The sequence below is a fragment of the Acomys russatus genome, chromosome X, assembly GCF_903995435.1.
Source record: "Acomys russatus chromosome X, mAcoRus1.1, whole genome shotgun sequence".
Lineage (NCBI taxonomy): Eukaryota > Metazoa > Chordata > Mammalia > Rodentia > Muridae > Acomys > Acomys russatus.
Window position 1 is genome coordinate 1245766 of NC_067169.1, and position 21031 is coordinate 1266796.

Consider the following 21031-nt stretch of genomic DNA (forward strand, 5'->3'; position numbering starts at 1 on the left):
CAGGCGGATCGCTGTGAGTTCGAGGCCAGCCTGGTCTACAAAGTTAGTCCAGGACAGCCAAGGCTACACAGAGAAACCCTGTCTCGAAAAACCAAACCAAACCAAACCAAACCAAACAAAAAAGATGTCAGGCTTTGAGTCACCAAAATAAGCTTCTTGAAGGCAGTGACCATTACTTCTCATTACCATTTATATCCTTGGCACCTGGCACAGTGCCCTGTCCACAGGAGACGGATGTCTCTGAATATATGTTGACCAAGGAAATAAACAAACCATGTAGTCTAAAATCAGGGTGAAGATGAGCTACCACAATTTGGTCGCCAAAATAATACACAAACTTCTCAACACTGGATGTATGAACTAAGGGGGAATAATCCGAACCACTTAATATTTAATTCTGGAAAGACCCAAGGCTCCTTATACCCGAAGAGGCTTATAAAAGCTTGGAAGGAAAACAAAACTGATGGAGGATTTATAGAGAAGACAGAAGTGGTAGAATTGAAAAATAGGCAAGAAGCAATCAGAAAGGGGTGTATATGTGCATGTTGGGGTGGGCAGAGTGTGGACAGGAGAAAGAAAAGAAAACAGGTTGCCACAGATTTCTAAGAGTGTAAAGGAAGCCACTTCTTCAAGTCTCCATCTCAAAAACGTTATCAATCCCAACTTAGGTGTGTTTCACATAAGGAAGAAAAATTGGAGAATTTAAGCCATACTTCCAGACTCGGTAGATATGAGAGAAGAGCTCAAAGGAAGTGGCATTCACTTTTTCCCCCTCTAAATGGTAAAAGCACAGGTGAGATTAGTGATGAGGTGAAAAGAGAAGCATCCTGAGAAACCTGCAAATGGTTATATTCCTTGGTGTATCTGGAGGGAGGTCATAAGGCCTTAGAACTGCAAAGGACAAGGCAACGTGGCAGACAGATGGAGAGATGATTTGTAGGGAGATGAACACATACACACTGCTTGTGGAGGGGAAATGACCTTGTGGAGGGGAAGTCTGCAACTTAGGACAATAGCAAAGCAATGCACTTCCCAATGGCCAATGTCCAGAAAACTTGAACCTACCAACATTAAGATTTTTTTAAACAGACATTCATGTAAATATGGCTTATAAAAATGACTTGGAATTATCATCACAACTCAATAATAGTACAATCACTAGATAAACGCTCATATACTTACACTGTAGAATAGGAGGCAGTCATTAAATATGCCGTTCTGGGGACATTGGCAATGATCGGAAAGAATGGTGTGCAGTTTAAGTTTGTGGGTGGAGGCAAAATCCAAAACAATGTGTATTACATGATCCCAGTTTTGAACAAAAAATAAGAATAAAAGTTTTGAAAATGCTAAGCATATATAGCAAGTGTTACAACGGTTCTCTGATCTTGTGGCAGGACTATAGAAAACTTACTTTCTTTCTTCTGTGTCATGTTGCTCAAATTTGGCTACAGCAGGATCGCAATAAAGGTTATTTAAAACTACCCAAATAACAACAACCATCTGTGGTTTATCACTGGGTGTTCTCCATGGTCTCCCCTATAAACCATGCACTTCATAAGTTTAAGTACAACTTCTTGGAGGTCTGCAAAGGTTTTCTGTAGGCATGCTGATAGTGGAGTTTGGGAGGATATAGGCCACTTTTATAGGGAGATGTAGCTCTCTCAGTGCATGGTGGCAGATCTTTATTGAGTAAAGCTTTGTCTTCTTAATAGACCAAACTAGGCTCAGTCTCCTTTTTCTCTATTTTGCTTAACAATTTCTTTTCAGGTTCAAACAATAACTGGTCTAGAAAGAGACAGAAGGACAGTGGGAAACAAGGAGTGCCATCTTGCTGTCAGAAACACAGAGCAAACAGAAAGAAATACTGCTCAAGTCAAAAAGATTCTCCAAGTATTTTAGTTGGCCATATATCTGGTGGCCTCCTTCTCCCTTTCCCTCTTCTGAGGTGTCTCCCATCATCTGCTTGCAGAAGAGTCTTTAGCCAGAATCTCCAGGCCTTTTTGCTTTTCAGTTGTAGAGAAGTAAAGAGACACTTACGGATGTGAGCGACTGAGATGGAGGGCGCCGCCCGGTAGCTTTTGGTCTGCTTGTAGTTGGGTGGCTGAGTTTCTCAGCAGATGACACTACAGAGTCAAAGCCTTCTAGGTCTAAAACAAAATGAAACAGTGTTTTAAAGAACAAAAATAAGAAGGATAAAGGGCTCTCATAGTATGTTATAAGCATCTCTTTCCTTTAATAAGCACCCTGTCAATCTAGATTATGCTTTATCTTTTACAAAGGCCATTGATACCCTTGGGTCATTCAATAAAGAACTCAGTGGTACACAATAACCATTGTCTCTCAGCTTAGCAAGCCTAGCATGCTAGCAAGAAAGAGAGAAACATCTTGCCTTTTCCCCTTCAACAGTTACGTTCATAAATCTTTCAAAAGCTACAGAACAAAGATTAAAGGAGGACTCTTCTCTCTTGCACAAATCTAGCCATTTTAGTAGGCAGAACATTCTTGAAGTCCAAAACAAAAGACAGTCATCACAAAGTATAACAGCCATGGAGATGTGAATGCTGGTTGCTGTTGATTCTAAAAGACAAGATGTCAGAGTTGCCTCATCTGTTTGTTCCACAATAGTCAAGTCATCAGGTATCACCCTGTTAGACTAAGCTCCTAGGCAAGGAGAGTGGGCTCAGATAATTCAATGAGTCTCATTCTATTTTGTTTCTAGAATCATTCTTGAGTGAAGACATTATCTTCAGCAGTCATCCATCTGTCCATCTATCCATCCATTCCATACTTTTTTTGTTTTTGTTTGTTTGTTTGTTTGTTTTTGAAACGGTCTCTCTGTGTAGCCTTGGCTATCCTGGACTCGCTTTGTAGACCAGGCTGGCCTCGAACTCACAGAGATCCACCTGTCTCTGCCTCTCCGAGTGCTGGATTACAGGTGTGTGCCACCACACCCAGCTGCATATTTAAACATCTTAAATATACCATTAAAAAGTAAGTTCTGGCTTCAAGCTCACAATAGTCTTTGCTGAGCATCTGTAGCGCTGGGATTATTGACATGTACCATCACCCTGAACACCTCTTATTATACAACTACTTTGTGCCACACAGGGTAAGAGCTGCTATGATGACCCCAGCAAATGTGCAGAGATGAGCATAGCCCTCAAAGAACCTATAATCCTAGTTGATGGACAATCAGATGAACTGAAAGTCGTACATGTCCCCATGTGTCAGAAACTTTGCCGCTGTCAGTAAGTTATCAGGGTAAGGGGTTACCCTGTTCTACAGACGTCTGGGATTTTCAAACCAAGTGCGTTGGAAATGAGAGGCAGTGGGAAGGCACTTAGTGCCATTATTGCTGTGACGAGGCCACACCTTCAAGGATCATACAAAGACAACTTCACAGCCAACCTCTGAGGCCAGTCAGGCGCCCATCAGTATCTAGCACCTGAGAGTAGCTCATAAAGGGTCTTAGTTCTCCAGCTGACTCAGCAATATACCAGGAGGGCAGAGCTCCACATTGCTGGAATCTACTTGTCCAGAGCTGGCTGACTAGACTGGCCCCTCTTAGGAGCCTTCCCTTTAAACAATCTGATTATGCTAACAGGTTCCTGTCTGAGCTCTACCCTAGGACTTAACTCTACGAAGTCATGTATTGTCTGAAATAGAAATTCCCTATTACACAGTTGGATTGATGTGAAAAAAAGCCATTCTGTGACATTAACATATCAATTCATCTTTTTAAAATCAGTTTTTCTCCAGATACAAAAGTAATACACATTTCATGCATATTTTTATGTGAAATTGTAACAAAAAAAAAAGAAAAGAAAAAAGTCAATGATAATCTTACCACATTGAGACAAACACTTAGTATTTCAGTATATTTTTCTCCAGGCTTTTTGAAAATAAGACATAACTCATGTTATATATCATATTGTACTCTGCTTATTTCACTTAACCTCGGATGTCATGTCTCTAAAAATTCTTCATACTTTATACAATCTTTGGTGGCACTGCATTTCATCATTTATTCTATTCCATACAGTTAATCTGTCTTCAAATCATTCCCCCTATTTGTTGCTATTATAGAAAAGTGCCACAGGAACACCCCCGGCATGCACTCTATGCGCAGTGCTTTCAGCAGGCTAGTCAAGCAGATGCTGGGCTGCTCTGGAAAAGGGGAATGAGGCCTCAGACAGGGTGGTTTGCTGGTGGAGGTGGGGGCTGGCTGGGGAGGGCAGAAGGCACAATGAAGGACAGAGGAAGCCTCAGGGAGTGGAGCAAGGAAACAGATGCAGAGCAGACAGAAAGGGGAGGGAATGGAAGAGAGGGCTGTTGAAAGTTCCAAGGAACAAGCCATTGCCAAGGGCCTTGGCTGGGAGCTCCTGGGACTGAGCTGCCCGATGTATATCATCACCCTGTCCACGAAGCCAAAACAAGCTCTGGGGGCAAAACCTGAGCAGGGTGAAGTGATTAAAGAACAATTAAAGGCCAACTGACTCCAAGTCTCGGCTGGATATCCAAAGCTGATTCCTGGAGACAATTATTTTAACCAGCGTATGGGAGAGGGGAGAGACCAGAGAAGGGGAAGGGAATAGAGAAAGAAGGGGAAAAGACGGGGGAGAGATGAGAGGAGAAGAGACTGGGGCAGGACAAAGATATCCATGGAGGCCAGAGGGTTGGCTGTCTTACTCAATCACTCTTCACCTTTTTTCTCTTTAGTCTTCTTCTTCTTCTTCTTCTTCTTCTTCTTCTTCTTCTTCTTCTTCTTCTTCTTTCTCTCTCTCTCTCTCTCTCTCTCTCTCTCTCTCTCTCTCTCTCTCTCTCTCTCTCTCCTTTTGACAGGGATTCTCTGCATAGCCTTGGCTGTACTGGACTCACTTTGTAAACCAGGCTGTCCTTGAAATCACAGAGATCCACCTGCCTCTGCCTCCTTGAGTCCTGGGATTAAAGGCATGCGCCACCGCACCCAGCTTCACCTTTTTTCTTGAGACAGGGTCTCTCACTAAACCTGGAGATCACAGATGCACCTAGGCTGGCTGGTCAACTGAGCCTCCTGTGTCTACCTCCCATGCTCAGCTGTTCCGGGGGGCTCCCTGGGAGTACATAGCCAGCCAAGGCAAGTTGTACGGAGTAAGTCTCACCAGTAAAGTGGGTCCTCCAGCACCTGGTAAAGGAGTATTAGCCTGACAGCAAACCTACAGAGACTTTGAAGCCCTTGCCAAAAGCATTTGGTTACAGGCTCGAATAGTTGACAAAAGATCAAATAAATAGACACCCTTACAGCTGGAAACAGGAGGCAGAGGTGAAGTGATGCAGCAAGCAGGATGGAATAGGAGAGGGATGCTAGAACTAGGGGAGAAGATGGGCCACCTTGGACTCACCATGGATGGACTCAGCATGGGGAGAGAGAGAGAGAGAGAGAGAGAGAGAGAGAGAGAGAGAGAGAGAGAGAGAGAGAGAGAGAGAGAGAGACAGAGAGAGAGAGAGAGAGAGAGAGAGAGAGAGAGAGAGAGAGAGAGACAGAGACAGAGACAGAGACAGAGACACAGACACAGACACAGACAGAGACACAGACACAGACACAGAGAAAGAGACAGAGACAGAGACGGAGAGAGGGAGCTAAGTACAGATCAGGAAGCTTCTGTTTCTATTGCAGGATGGAGGTAGGGAGGGTCAGCAGACCCTCCCCCAAGACTCTGGTTATGCCCTCATGCACCTCCCAGCCCACTGCATGTAATTCTGCTATAATAGCATATGACCACATGGTTTCTGCGGGTGCTAGACTATGTAGAGGGTGGAAGATTAATTAAGGAGGGGCTCCATCTACACAAATCTAGAGGGCAATATATTTTGATGGCATGGCTTCTGTAGGGCCAACCATGCTCCTATAAGTAACCCTTACTCATGCTGTATAAGCCCAATAAACCCATTGGTCCCAAGTTGGACTTTAGCAGATTTGTACTCTGGTCTGTCTTTGGTGCCCTATCTGGGGGAGGGCACATTTGTTCATGTTTTCCAGGGAAACGTTCATGTAGCAGGCTCTAATGAATTTTGCTCTTAGAATGACTTGGAAGCATGGAGCCCATTGCCTACATTTGGACTGTGAGACACAGGAAGGCAGGACCTTATCCTTAAAGTTTACCCCATTCCTAGTGAAAACCATACTTGATACTCTGTCAAGGCAGAATGAATGAATGAATGATCTATCTCAAGGAAAATTTATGCTCTGGAAGCATAGCTTCTAGAGGTAACTCCTCTTTGTGGGACACAGCATGGCAGCTGCAGGGCAGAAGGCAGCATTCTGTGCCATGGCAGGAGGGAAAGAGTGTGGCTGGCTCACTTAGCTCTATTGGCTGAGGTTTGTACTAAAAAGACCTAGGCATGTTGGAGCCTGGCCACACTCAGCAAGTATCTCCATGACAGATGGCCAAGAAGGCTGCCTCGTTTATGTCACTCATCAGTAAGAGGAGGGTCAGAGTCCCTCATGGGGAGCCACTTTTAGCCTCTTAGTGCACATTTCAGCCAAGTTTAATTTTCTACAGTTTTAGCTTATAAAGAACATTCTTTTGAACACCAACCAAACTAAACTACCACCAAGAAATATACCTCAAAGATGAGGTTACTTGCTGCAAGGGAAACCTCAGATTATCTTGCTCTGTTTCCACAGACTGGGAATTGCCACATACTTCTCTGCCTTCTGATAGGGAAGGGGACACACTCTTCAATATTGTCATGTAAATTTTTCATGTCCCAGGGCATGCTCCTGATTGTGGCCATGGTAGCTGTGATTAAGGAAGAATTTCCATGACTAACTCATTGTGGTGTGAAGAAAATGTCCCAATTTTCATGGCGGTTTTGAAGTGAATCAAGCTGAAACTTGATATGTGCTTTCTCAGCCTAGCTGGGAAATTTTTCCTCCTAATGAAAAAGGTTCTAATGCCCATAAGCCAGTCCAAAACGATTAAGCTGGCTAGCACTGAGGTTGGATTTTTTTTTTTTAACGTTTCATAAGGATGAGAGGCTCTTGGCTTTTGAGACAGCTGAGAAGAGGAACCCTCTGCTGACATATGGGGGTGATTCATGATGGACACAATGGAGTCAGCTTGGCAAGGGCTGAGCTTCTTTGTGGCACCAGGAACTGCCCATTTTCCATGAACTTCAGTCATGCCCTATTTAGTTCAATTAGAACATGTAGCCTCGTTTTCCATGGATGAGAGGCATGGCCCCAGTGACCACAGGTGACCTAAAGCACATGCCCTGGGAAACAGGAAAAATAGTCAAAAGCTGTAGATAGGGCAGCTGTCACTAACAGAGCTGTGCAGGAGCTCAGAAATGGGCTCTGTTTAGTCACTGCAGCTAGTTGCTCCACACTTGAGAATGGTAGGAAGTCTGCTAAGGTTTAAACTGGCCACATCACCATCTCCCAGTATCTCCAGAAGCCATCTTGTCTGCATATCCCCCACTTATTATAAAGGCTGCTGGAACATCTGGCCTGGAATCCTGGTACACATAATTTTCTGCTTTAAGTCTTCTGCCATTCCACATATTGCCACTAGGAGGAAATGCATAAAAAGCCTGAAATTATCTGCCTAACTAACTCCTGTGTTGTGAAAGCTTGGTCCATTTTTAATAGGCCAGACTGCACCTCAAGGCCTGGGTATACATGACTGCCATCTCAGCCTTCAGCACCTGGTATTGACTTTCCATGTTGACTTATTGTGGCTTTTATCTGTTTTTCCAGGCCTAACATCATTCCTGGCTTGTGGTTAAGTGTTCAATAAATGGTTCTTTAACAGATTAACAAACAACCTTTCTAAGAAAGCCTTGTTTTCCAGAGAGCGAGAAGGGGAGGGAGGAGGAAAGAAGGAAAGGAAGGAAAAGAGGAAGGGGAAAGGGGAGGGGAGAGAGAGGGAGAACAAGACGAAATTATTGAGCTTTACAGGGTTATTCTCCCATCATGAGAGATTATCTGATTTAAGTGATACAGGTGGAATTTTGTTTTCATATGCTATCAATGAAGGTGTGGGATTTGAGATCGGTGATCTAACTGTAAGGCTGGCAGTTGAAATTTCCTTCTTTTGTTTTATAAGGCTTAGATGGGAAAACCCCATGCCCACAGGGTTGCAGATGCTTTCTCTGCACTGAAACACCACCATAAGACATGGTAGGCAGAAGAAAATCTCATCCCACCTATCAGCCATTTGAAGGCTGTTGAAAATCTGTGCAAATTACAAATAGGGGCCCATTTTTTGAGCACAAATAAACACCTGTGGCAGCTGAGTCACCAATGAAAAAATGAGCAATGATTAGCATCTGCATCTCCAGGACCCATAAGGCTAGAACAGATTAGTTGTTTTATTTGCATTTATAATCCAGCTGTGAGGCTCACATGCACAGCTGTCAAGGGGATACACATTTTTAAACCCATTTAGCACTGCTCCACCAGCTCACACAAACCCATTTCATCCTCAGCCCATACAGCTCTTCAGACAGGCATATGCAAATTGAAAGCCAGCGTCAGCCTCTGCCAATCTATGAACCCACAACCAGTAGGTAGAAGGCAGGAGTGCCTCAAGCCAAATAAATGCTACATGCAGTCTGAGGGCTGAGTGACACCTCTTCCCTGTTTGCTCCCTCACACATCTTCAGTGCAACGGCTTCCGTGGATGTAGCAAAGGTTATGATAGAAGTCTGTCTGCTATAAAAGACTGCCTTGAATCTATGGGGTGTGACCCAAAATTTGTACTGTCAAGGATGAAGAGGGTCAGTATATACAGCAAATATAGAGACACTTAAGGCATCAGGCTGGATATAGACTAGGAATACCCTGTCTATAGGAGAGAAGTGATCAAAATACCTGCATAGGAATTCTGGGCCTATCTGCAAGTCCAACACAGCAAGTAAGCATAGTGACAATGATTGAATAACAGTACTCGAGTATGAAATTCTCAAAAAAAAAAAAAAAAAGGCAAAACAAGTGTCAGCCTAAAACCAATAAAAACTAATTACAAATAGATGGACTGCCAAAGCCAAGACTGTCTTGTTTGGGGTGCACAGGTGGAGTGAGTACCTAGCTTTTGATATAAGCCAGTAACAGGGATGATCTGTAACTAGAGCGAGTTAGTTAACAGCCCTTGAACGCACCAAGTTGAGGCCCATCATTGGTCTATATCCTGTAGGACTCAAAGATGGTGTTTGAAACGAGTGCTGGTGATAAGGTAGACCTGGTTTACTCCACGACACCCCTATCCTATGAGCTGGAAAAAGATACACTTAGGAAAGACCCAGAGTGCTGTAGGGGATGGGCCAGGCCTAGATGCTCTTTTGAATTAAACACATCTTCAGAAGCACCAGGCAGCAATGAAAACAGTTAAGAAGACACTGTGAGGAGGTAAGGGGCAGTTAGCATAAATATGCAGTACAGCCTCTTTTGTTTCGTGGAATAAAATGTCTGACCCTCAGACCAACCTCGTTTCTTTTTGGCACACATTTGAGAAATGCAGAGTGCTTCTCAACTACCCATGATCGCAATTTATGTTTGATCTTGACTCGTGTCCCTGAATGAGAGCCAGAGTGACATACATGTTTACATGTGCACCCCATACAGCCCCACATAATACATGCCTGAATGAAAACCACAACGGCACCTGCCATCCTTTGGGCTGGCAACACCAAGCATTATCCGTGATCCCAAAGGCTGTCCGAAGGTCACTGCTGAGCTGTCAAGCTGTGCCTCTCAGATGAAAGTTCTTATGTCTGAGCAACTAACCCCGAGAGAGCTAAGAGGTGTGCTTCAATGTTCACACACAGCTCTCAGCCAGGAGACTACCTAGAAGTCTCTAAATGTCAGTCATGAAGGTTTCTATGGCAGGGCACTATATCCTATGAAACGGGGTAAATTACTTAATGACCTGAAATGCTGCATGGACTAATAACTGGCTCCGGAGTTCTGAAAGAATCTTAATGTGAACCTGTGTAATAGAAAGTTTTTAGTAGAAAGAGGACTGAAAGGCCAATAGTCCAAAGCCAGATGATCTATGTCTTTTCTCAGAATCTGCCTACAAAAGCCTTAAAAATGATTTCTTATAGAAAAAGGCAGAAATTTCAAAGTGAGGTTAAGAATTTATGCACTTCTTAACTGAAGATACAACAAAGAATTATGTTATTGGTCACTATTAAGTTGCTTTATGTATGCCTTGCATAGTTTTACCATAGTGATTTAGAATCTACTGCTGATCAAAATTCATGTGTTTTATTGAATAATTTAGGCATTACCTAGTAAATTAACAGACAAGAATATCTAACCTCAAAGACAGTGTTTTCTCTCTATGCAAAAACCAGGCTTAACTCATATCATTTTTTGTAGGGTAAATAACATGCCACAAGTCTGAGAGACAGCACACAGGAACCCCTCCCGCCTTCTCCATTACCCTCTCCCTTCCTCTCTCCCTTTCCCCATAGACACATCACTGGTTGATGTTTAAATACATTATTTTCAATATATTTATTTACATTTTTGTATATACAGTCACTGGCTTCCAAAAGCTCTGAAATTGTTTTCAAAATACATTTAACAAAGATTCTTAGGAAAATTAGGAAACCCTAAAAATGCAAATCTACATTTGAGGTGGGGGCGGGGGCAGCATCCTTTGTCCAGCTGTCCCAGCTCACCGATCAGATTTTTTTGTTTTGTTTTGTTTTGTTTTTGTTTTTCGAGACAGGGTCTCTCTCTGTGTAGCCTTGGCTGTCCTGAACTTACTTTGTAGACCAGATCAGCCTCGAACTCACAGTGATCTGCCTGCCTCTGCCTCCCAAGTGCTGGGATTAAAGGCAACTCTGTTTTTTCCTAGCCAGCTGGTTAACTTTGCCAAAATACCTAGCCATCTTTATTCACCATTTCTTTGTTCTAAAACTACATGTCGCCATACTCTACCCTCTACCCTCAGGAATGTTAATGAGAAAAATATGTAAGACATGTGGTAGGCACCTGGCACCGGCCAGTTCCTTCTCTCCTCCTCCTTGCTTGCTCCCACTGTTGTAATTTCAGCACTAGGAAACAGGGATCCTGGTAGAAGGGAGAACAAGAAACGAAGGGTCTGCCCTCCACCTGTACTAGAGGAATGAGTGTAGCAGCAGGTTTATATACATATACATATACATATAAATTTATATTGCCCTAGAGGCAACCACCTGCAACTGCACCTCAGAGAGGAACAACCACCTGCAACTGCACCTCAGAGAGGAACAACCACCTGCAACTGCACCTCAGAGAGGAACAACCAAACACCTGCAACTGTACCTCAGAGAGGAACAACCACCCGCAACTGCACCTCAGAGAGGAACAACCACCTGCAACTGCACCTCAGAGAGGAACAACCACCTGCAACTGTACCTCAGAGAGGAACAACCACCTGCAACTGCACCTCAGAGAGGAACAACCACCTGCAACTGCACCTCAGAGAGGAACAACCAAACACCTGCAACTGTACCTCAGAGAGGAACAACCACCCGCAACTGCACCTCAGAGAGGAACAACCACCTGCAACTGCACCTCAGAGAGGAACAACCACCTGCAACTGCACCTCAGAGAGGAACAACCACCTGCAACTGCACCTCAGAGAGGAACAACCACCTGCAACTGCACCTCAGAGAGGAACAACCAAACACCTGCAACTGCACCTCAGAGAGGAACAACCACCTGCAACTGTACCTCAAAGAGGAACAACCATCTGCAACTGCACCTCAGAGAGGAACAACCACCTGCAATTGTACCTCAGAGAGGAACAACCACCTGCAACTGCACCTCAAAGAGGAACAACCACCTGCAACTGTACCTCAGAGAGGAACAACCACCTGCAACTGCACCTCAAGAGAGGAACAAAGGACAGTGAGGACATGCTTTATTTCATGTGAAAAATGTGCATATTTCACAGTCTAAGAAAATGAATTGCACCCCCTTCTCTCCACAAAAAAACAAGACCTCTACAGAGTTTTAGGGAGATTTCAAGAAAGCTCGAAAACATAGCTCTATGTATAACACATTGGTTAACATGTAAGTCCGAAGCACCAGGGCAGTGTTTTTGTTGGTATTGTTCTACATAGTCACAGTTATTTTTAAAAGTACTGAAGAGGGACACTTCTAATGCTATACATGAGTAGTATGTCTATGTTTTTGTATACATGTCTGTGTGCATGTGTGTACATATGCACATGTGTATGGAGGCCAGAGGATAATCTTGAAGTCTTGGGTGCTGTTCCTTGGTAGCTGCCTAGCTTTTCATGTTTTGGAGAAAGGGACTCTTTCTGGCTTGGACCTCACCAAAAAAACTAGGATGGCTAGCCAGTGAATCATTGGGATCTATCTATCTGTCCCCACATCCTCTTTGTTGAGATTACAAGCTCATGGCACCACACCAAACGTTTTAAAACTTGGGTCCTTCAGATTAAACTCAGGCCCTATAACTGATCTATCTTTTGAACCTCATGTTTATATATTTTTTAAAACACTGGGATTTTAATGTGAATGTTTTGAAATTTTCAATTCATTCTTCCTTTTAATAGATTTAACTGAGGTACAAATTATAAAACATAAAGCCCTCCTTTTTAGTACACAATAATACTTTTAGTAAATTTACAGAGCTACCTATCACCATAATTGAGTTTTTAAACCTTTCCAACTGGTCCCCAGATTGATTGGCTCTTAATAGTATTCCTAACACATAGTAAAGTTCTTTTCCATTCCCTGGTCCAAAGGAAGCACAGTCACCAGGCATCCATGAAAGATGCATCTAGGATGCATCTGAAGATAAATTAAAGTTTTCCTTCAGATCCTTCCAATCAAGTCTACTGACTTTAAAGTCAATGACTTTTAGACCCTGAGTTGACGACAGTGTGATGTGTTTGGTGGGTCAAACTCAAGACTGAGAGGAAATTTTCAACTACTTTAAATGAAAGGGTGGTGGTGGTGGTGGTGGTGGTGGTGGTGGTGGTGGTGGCGGCGGCGGCGGCGGCGGCATAAAAAAGGTGGCAACCAGAAGTTTAAGTGGACTTGAAAGAATGGAACAAACACAAAGATGCCAAGCAACTGGGAAGGAATGAGAAGGCCTTTCTTGAAGTCAATTAGTTGAAACTAGGTGACTTAGTTCATAGGCTGCTTCCCATTTGGAGGCCCGTTGCTATGTGCTTCAGAAGGAAAAGAACAGAAAATCTCATGGTTGTATTGAAGTGTAACAATAAATCTCACCATGCGGTGGAAGCTACAATATAAGGAATAATAAAAGTAAATGTTATGGCACTTAACTTCATGGCCTATAATCTCCCATTCAATCAGAACAGAGATTCTTCCATCACCAAGAGAGAACTGGACAATTTAATTTTCGTTTCTATTCATGCACAGGCCTGTGTTGGAGCTCTTCCATATTTTCTATTATGCTACTTGAAAAATGGCTGCATAGTTTGATACAAACAATATCTCAATCTGACATCAACAGCTTAGTTTTGGACCAATTGATTTCATTCTAAATTATCGTTGGCTGACAGATGCTGAGAGCTGCCCACACGAGATCTGAAAAGGCCATGTTCTCTAATTTAATATTATAATAATTTAAAATTACAGCTTTATTAAGAGGAAACACAGATTTATTTATAGCGAAAACTGATGGTTTCTAATGATGTTCAGGGCTGCATTATGCTATTCACTGCAGCCCACATTCGGACAGCTTCAATTGTCTGAATCACTGACAAAAAACATTCTGGTACAAATAATGTCCTTCTTGGTTCAAGGCAATGGAATCCTACAAAAGCAGCCCCGAAGAGAGCCACCCATCTCTGCACTGTCTTTTTCTCCTTGACCATTCCACCTGCAAAGGGCATTCCTGCCTTTCACTTTAATGACATGCTGCTTAAAAATCTGCTTCTCCCTTTGCTTCTGTGAAGTTGCAAGATCCCTTTTTCTCCTTGAATGTAAATTTTGTGAGGGTATGGTCTTCACCCCTAGGTTCATCTCACCCATTTTCAATCTTTTTGTGGTATGTCAGAGTAGTCTGTGTATACACCTTGTGTGTGTGTGCACACGTGCATATGTGCATGTGTATTTAGATGGGGGCACACATTGCCCAACATGGTGCATCTATGAAGGTCAAAGGACAACCTTGTCTTCTACCTTGCTTGAAGCAGGGTCTCTCCTAGGTCCCCACTATGTATACAGGAACAGCTTTAGCGTCAGAGGATTCTCCTATCTCACCTCTCATCTTGCTGGAGGAGCATGAGGATTACAGATCCTTGTTACTATGTCTATTATGTGGGTTCACTCAGGTCCTTTCTACCCAGAGATAATTCTCCACCATCACCCCCTTTGAAAATTTTTTAAATCTTCTTTCTTTATGGTAAATTTAGACTTTATCTTCCTAGTCCAGAAGACACCTTTAAGCAAACAATACTAATATAAACATTTCTATCTTTTTGCAGTTCACCAGGTGTTTTGACATAATTCTGGAAGACAAGATAAGGAAGTCAGTTGAGATGACAACCTAAGTAAGGGAAGCCACCCATGGCAGAAGCAACAGCTCTAGCACTCAAATTCAGGCTTGTAGCCACCAATCCCACATTCCCCTACCCAAGCAGTGCTTATGGGAAACCCAACCTCTACTTCCAATCCCTGCCTGTCTCTAAATCTTTTAACGTCCACTTTCAGTCTCCATCCAGCACTGACATGGGGCATCTGGAAAAATCACTAAGTCAATGTACTTAACTAAACCCACCCAACTTGACATCTAGCTTGGTCCCATAAAGCTCTTCAGCATTTAGCATATTAATTTTGAAGTTGGATACATCATTTCAATGCTACCACCACCAATGGATTCTACTCTTCTTCTAGAATAAATTAGAAACCCACCCCCTTAAACTCAATTTGATCCTTACTTACGTTTTCAAGTCAATTCCTCTACTCAGCACAAACATTCTACTACAGCCAGGCTGATCTATCTATACCAAGCTGCTAGCACTTCCCCATGTGATTTCCCTGCCTGCTCCACCTCTGCCTAAGCAAATCCAAGATACAGACAAGTCTGTGCTCTTTTGTGGAACTTGTCCCAGCACATCCTGATAAGTATTATGTTCTACCACTCAGTTGTTGCTTACTCACACCTCCAGGGTCATCTCATTTCTTATCCAGTATCTTATGGAGGCAGAGAAGTAGGCATGCGTGAGGGTGTCTGGGTAGTAGATATTCCAGTATTTCCTGGTTGGTGACATAGCTGCCTGTCAGCATTTCTTGAAATTCAAATAGTCTACACTTAAGGTTGTTAACCTGGGCAGTGGCAGTCTCCCGGGATTCGTGTCTTCTTGGCAAAAATGGCAGAAAAAACCCTCAGCACCACCACTCTTGGGTTTCCGAATACAACTGGGATCTAGTTTCCACAATGGGAAAGGCACGTGGAAGAATTCTTCTCCCATCCATGTGATCAATATTTCTAAACTAGTTGGTCAGACTAGAGAACATGCTGGTCATACTCTGGCACCAGCTATCCTAGACAAATCCAGACCCAGAGAAAGCAAAGGTCAAAGACAAGTGCTCTTAGAAAAGCAAAACACACAGTACTGTGCATTCTAGAGACAGAGAAACACCTTCCCTTCCTGTGTGAAGTCCCACCCAAAACCTTTACCAGTATCTCACCAATCAGCTGTTCTGGCTGAAAACACAGACTCAATACCAAACCACGTTAGGAGAACGATAACTTAATCCAACCTTTCAATCAGCTACTCACTGCTCTGCTCTTTCCTGCTCTTTTACCCAAATCAAAACCTACAGCTGGCCCGTTTTAACTGTCAGGTTATCCTTTGTGACAAATTCTCAAAGGCTGGATGTGTGTATCCTACACACAAGGCCTCACAAGGTCAGACCAGAGACTTCAGGTGAGCAGCTTGAAAAGATGTGATTCTATTAGCAGATTCAGAGAAAACCAGTATCCAACCTTGGGAGTCACATCAGGCAGGCCAGAAGACTGCTCATGTCAGGAATTCTGCTGCTCTTGTAAGGCCTGCCAACTGTTGGGCATTTGTTTCTAAATTAAGTGGCCAACACAGATGATTCTTGAAATCTATCTTCTATGTCAAATCAATCCCACTAATAACTGCCAGATGTTGGGAGTGGGCAGATTAGATGAAGGTGGGCATGGTAAGAAAGGAGCAACAATAGCCTGATATAGTGTCACATGCCTGTAATCCTAGGATTTGGGAGGTGAAGGCAGGAATATTGTGTTTGACACAAGAATACTATAAATAATAATAATAATAATAATACATTATTTAATAAATAAAAATAATAAAATAACAAAAATTTTATTATTATTATTATTATTATTATTATTATTATTATTATTATTATTATTATAAGTTCTAGGCTACCACAGTGTGATGGTTCATTTCAGTTGTCAACTTGACAAAAATCTTGAATCTCCTGGGAAGAGTGTCTCAATGAGGCATTGTTTAAATAAGCTTGTATAATGGGCATGTCTATGGGGGATTGCCTTGATTGAATTAAATGAGGTGGCAAAACTCACCCACTGTTGGTAGCATGTTCAGGAGATCCTGAATTATATAATAGCAGAGAACACAAGCTGAGTGGTAGTATGCATGTATTTATTCTCTCTGCTCTTGATAGTGGATATAATTAGTTGCTTCAAGTCATTTGCTGCCTTCACTTCCTCACAGTGGTGGACTGCAGCCTGGCATTGTGACCTAAAAATAAGCCCTTCTCCCCTAAGTTGCTTTTTTTTGCCAGGGCATTTTATCATAGCAATTAGAAAGGAAGCTAGGATACTAGGCCTATATAAAGAGACCCAGCCTAAAAAGCAAAGCAAAGCAAAACAAAACAACCCCCCAAAAATGCCGAAACAAAACAAAAAACAAAGGAAAGAAAAAAGAAATATGTAACAGGAATCCTGGTAGTGACAGAGATATTATGAATCTTAACACAAAATAAAATTGCCGAGACTTATACAGGCACGCATACCAGTAAAACTAGGCAAATAAGAATAAGACTGGTGAGTTGCAACAAGTCAATGTCAATACAGGACTATAATTTTGATAGATGGAACGTGCAGGAGGATAATATGTATTTAGACATCCTAGGAATGTCTAAAATCTGTGAATCTATAATGAACTCATAACCAAACATTAATTAAAGTAAGGGCAATTTCAAAATGTAGCCCTCTAAAATAGAATGCAGAAGAACACTACCTTATGACATTAGGTACAAATAAAAAGACATGGGTGTTGGTGGTGCACACCTTTGATCCCAGCACTCAGGAGGCAGAGGCAGGCTGATTGCTGTGAGTTCGAGGCCAGCCTGGTCTACAAAGCGAGTCCAGGACAGCCAGTGCTACACACAGAAACCCTGTCTCAAACAACAACAAAAAGACACTGCACTTATAAAAGATCAGGACTTGAGACTTAGCATCCTAAGAGGGTTGTTACCCAGAACACACTGTCAGTTATCTCACATCCATCCAGACATACCCCCCCAAAAGGGCATTTGACTTTTGTTTACTCAGAGTGACCTTAGCCGCTGTGCCCCTACCCTCCCCCCATCCCATTTATCACTCAGTGCTGGTTTGACCTTGGGGAAGCAAGTCCCTCACATTTTGTGCTAAGTGGCAATTACCACACACACCAAGCTCATTTTAACTTAAAGTCAAAGTTTTTAGTGCCCCTTCTATAGTGAACCCTGACATTTTGCATTTCCACCCTTGTCTAGGCTGGAAAACATGAACTAAGTAAGTGCCTGTCTGTATGTCTACAAAACTGTTTATTCACCATTGGTCTTCACTAGAACTTATAAGGAATTTGATGAAGGCTGGGGAGGCCAAGAAGCCTGGGTACTTTGTTTTTAGGTAGAAATCCCCATCACTTACTTTTTCTTGTGAAACAGTGACACCTAAATAATCCAGCAGACGCTGAGAGCCTAGCATTTCAGTGTTCAGGACAGAGCCCAGCACGTTGCTTGAAGAGGCAAGGCAGGCCCTGCAGTCCGACTATAACAATACAAAGAGAAGCAGGACCATGTCTTTACTCACCAATATCATTGTTGCGGTCTGAGTGGTCCTTATCCAGAATGCCAGTGAGTATGCTGCTCGGCAAGTCAATCTTTGGACTGTCGCCCCTATGTTCAAAACAGACATTTAATTGTCAGTGTGTGCCCTTGTCATTCTGTCCACTTTCTTGCTGCATACACTTTAAAGACAGTGCTGTGTGTGTGGGGTGGGGGGTGGGGGGGGTCAATGGCACTGTGACCTGTGAAGGGAGCCAAAGGAAGGCAGTGAGAGCCAATGAGCTGTCCAGCCACATGGGCTGTGGTAGAAACTGGCCAGCAGACTGGACGTCCCTCTGTTCTGTACATATTTTCTAAGATGGCTATTTTAATAATGACCCTTTGCCAATGTACTTCTAGCCACAAACCCTCCCGCTGTCTCCACAGGATGCAACACAGGCCTGTTCCTGCCCCATGGCCAAATAAGCACTGGCAAACTGGTGGCTTCCCTTTTAAGGAGCACAGAATTTAGCCAATGCTTCTTGTCAAAGGTCAGCTACTTTTAACCTTGAGAAAAAAGGTATTCCGGGCTTCCGCAGAGGCATCAGTCAGGCTGTTGACAGGCACAAGGTGTCAAGTTGAAATCTGGCAGTCTGAACGCTGGCACTGGGAGCACAAGTCTGTAAAATTAGATAGCTTCTGGGTGGTCATGCCCCACCCAACCTCAATGCCCATTATGACACGGGTGACTTGTCTCACAATCCAGGCTGGAGGAAGCCCATATATGGGATTGGGATAACTCTCCAAGACAAGGAAGGAAACACTTTGTACACTAAACTGAGATAGGCCTATATTCCCCCAAAAGGCAGCTCTTTGGCCCTGTCAGGGAGATGAGTCCTAAATAAAGTTACCCAAAAGCTGATCCTCACCATGAAACAAGAGAGCTGAGCCAAGTTGCTCCTATCAAAGCAATAGAAACAGCCCATCTCACAGCTTTTGGAAGTCACCATGGCCTGAAGTCAAAACACAGCAGAACAGATAGATTCCCCTAAACATCTGTCTGATTCCTACTCTGCTGGAGAATGGAGAGGGTCAGGGTGGGAAGCACCTACTCTGGAAAGTCTCATAGTGTTGATGGGATGGACATAGAGATCACCATAGGTCCACAAAGCATGATAACACAAGTCACAGTCTCTTGCCACACAAACATGAGGGCCGGAGTACAAAATTTGATAGCCCACAGAAAGCCAGGCACAGTAGCACCCATCAGTAATTGAAATGCTCCTAAGGGAAGATGAGAGGTTGAGATAGGAGAATTCCCAGAAGTCTATGAGCCAGCTAAGCTCAGCAAATACAGCGATGGATGGGTGGGGGAAACTTGAAAACAGGAAGAGATACCATCTCACTCAGAGTAGAAGGCAATGACTGACACCTGAGGTTGTCCTCTGACCTACACACACACACACACACACACACACACACACACACACACACACACACACACGATGAGGAAGGAAAAGAAAGGACAAAAAGGAGAGGAGGGTACAATTGAGCAAGGACAAGTGTATATGAGGCTATCTATGTGATCAAGGGTCCCAGGACTAAAGTCCCCAGAGAGAAGCCAGAGGAGCCAAGCCGGCAAGATTAGCATGGGCAAGGATGAACTGTACTATGTACGTACATTTGCATGCATGTGTGTGTGTGTGTGTGTGTGTGTGTGTGTGTGTGTGTGTGTGTGTGTGTGTGTGTGTGTGAGTGTCAGTTTATACATATAAGCTGCTGAGATAATTTAGTATTGTTTCTATGTGTTTAGGGCTGGACTCCTGAGACTGGCTAACTTATCAGGGGGCTCATCCCTGGAGAAGACTGATTTACCTTCTCCCAGAAGCCACCAATGGCCTGCAGCTCTTCTTCTAAGAGATGAAGGTCTGTGGTGACAGACTCATGGAAGGAGGTACATTTCACTTTTCTTGAGGAAACACCTGATTCTAACTCTCACCTACTCCTCCCTAGAGGACAGACAGCTGAGAACACTTGGTGTCATGTTCCCTCCACTGCTGGGCCCTAAGGAAAACATGGCATAAAGCCTGCTCTAGAATACGTATCATGGAACTTGCTGGATTATTCAGAGCTAGGTTAGAACAGGAGTCCAGGAAGAACATGATCTACTGTAAAGCTTGGGTGGAGCCTTGATTTACTACCAAAGGCTTTGGAGTCCCCAAGCCAGGGGTCATCTCAGACTCCCTTTTTATATCATCTGGCAAGCAAACCTCAGGGCCCTTTAAGCCACTCACTGCCTCAGGCAGAACCCAAGCCATTTGGTGTGGTGGGATGGAGGGAATTTATTCCAAAACTTCTGAATATTAGGACCTCGGCATCCAATTGCTTGCAAATGTAGTCAACTTTCTACCAGTTCTGCACATACAGATTCAACTAACGGTGAACTGTTCAACTCAACAATAAAACCACAATGACCAGAGTTAGGCATTTCTCAGGAGGATATACACATGGCCAGTAGGTACATAAAAACCTGCTCAACGTCATTAATAATCAGGACAATGCCCACAACTACAATGATTTGTCGCCTCACACCGGTTAAAACTGATAGTACAAAAAAGCAAAAAATATAGCTGGCAATGGTGGTGCATGCGCATAATTTATTACTTTGGAGGTGAAGGCAGAATGATTACAAGCCTGAGAACAGCTCAGGATACATAATGGAAGCAGGAGGATTATAAAATTTTAACACAGCCTGAGCTACATAGTGAGAGCCCCCTGCCCCAAGGGAAAAAAACAGGGGCTGGAAAGATGGGTAAAAGACATTTTTCTTTTTCTTTTTTCCTCCATTTTGTTTTTCAAAACAGGTAGCCTTAGCTGTCCTGGACACACTTTGTAGACCAGGCTGGCCTCGAACTCACAGCTCTCCATCTGTGTCTGCCTCCCTGAGTGCTGGGATCACAGGTGTGTGCCACTGCACCTGGCTGGTTAAAGGCACTTGTA

The 21031-nt window shown here is 43.3% G+C and overlaps 1 protein-coding gene and 1 long non-coding RNA gene across 18 annotated transcripts in view; both read right to left on the reverse strand.

Annotated features, from left to right (window-relative positions):
* The window catches only part of Sh3kbp1 (SH3 domain containing kinase binding protein 1), a 351985-nt gene that overhangs the window by 14139 nt on the left and 316815 nt on the right, over nt 1-21031 (reverse strand). For all 16 annotated transcript variants that reach the window (XM_051141512.1, XM_051141508.1, XM_051141514.1 and 13 more), the window contains 2 exons: nt 18078-18163; nt 2041-2150 (listed from right to left, as the gene is read on the reverse strand). In XM_051141512.1, coding sequence (XP_050997469.1) covers nt 2041-2150; nt 18078-18163 — 196 coding nt within the window. The remainder of the gene's footprint in view (nt 1-2040; nt 2151-18077; nt 18164-21031) is intronic.
* Nucleotides 11189-11663, reverse strand: LOC127185002 (uncharacterized). Of its 2 annotated transcripts, XR_007830174.1 has the most exons (4): nt 11524-11663; nt 11396-11457; nt 11334-11364; nt 11191-11267 (listed from the first exon to the last, which is right to left on the reverse strand). It is a non-coding gene; the product is annotated as an uncharacterized LOC127185002 (long non-coding RNA). The 2 variants fall into 2 exon arrangements; XR_007830175.1 differs by lacking the exon at nt 11334-11364 and having other exon boundaries at nt 11189-11267.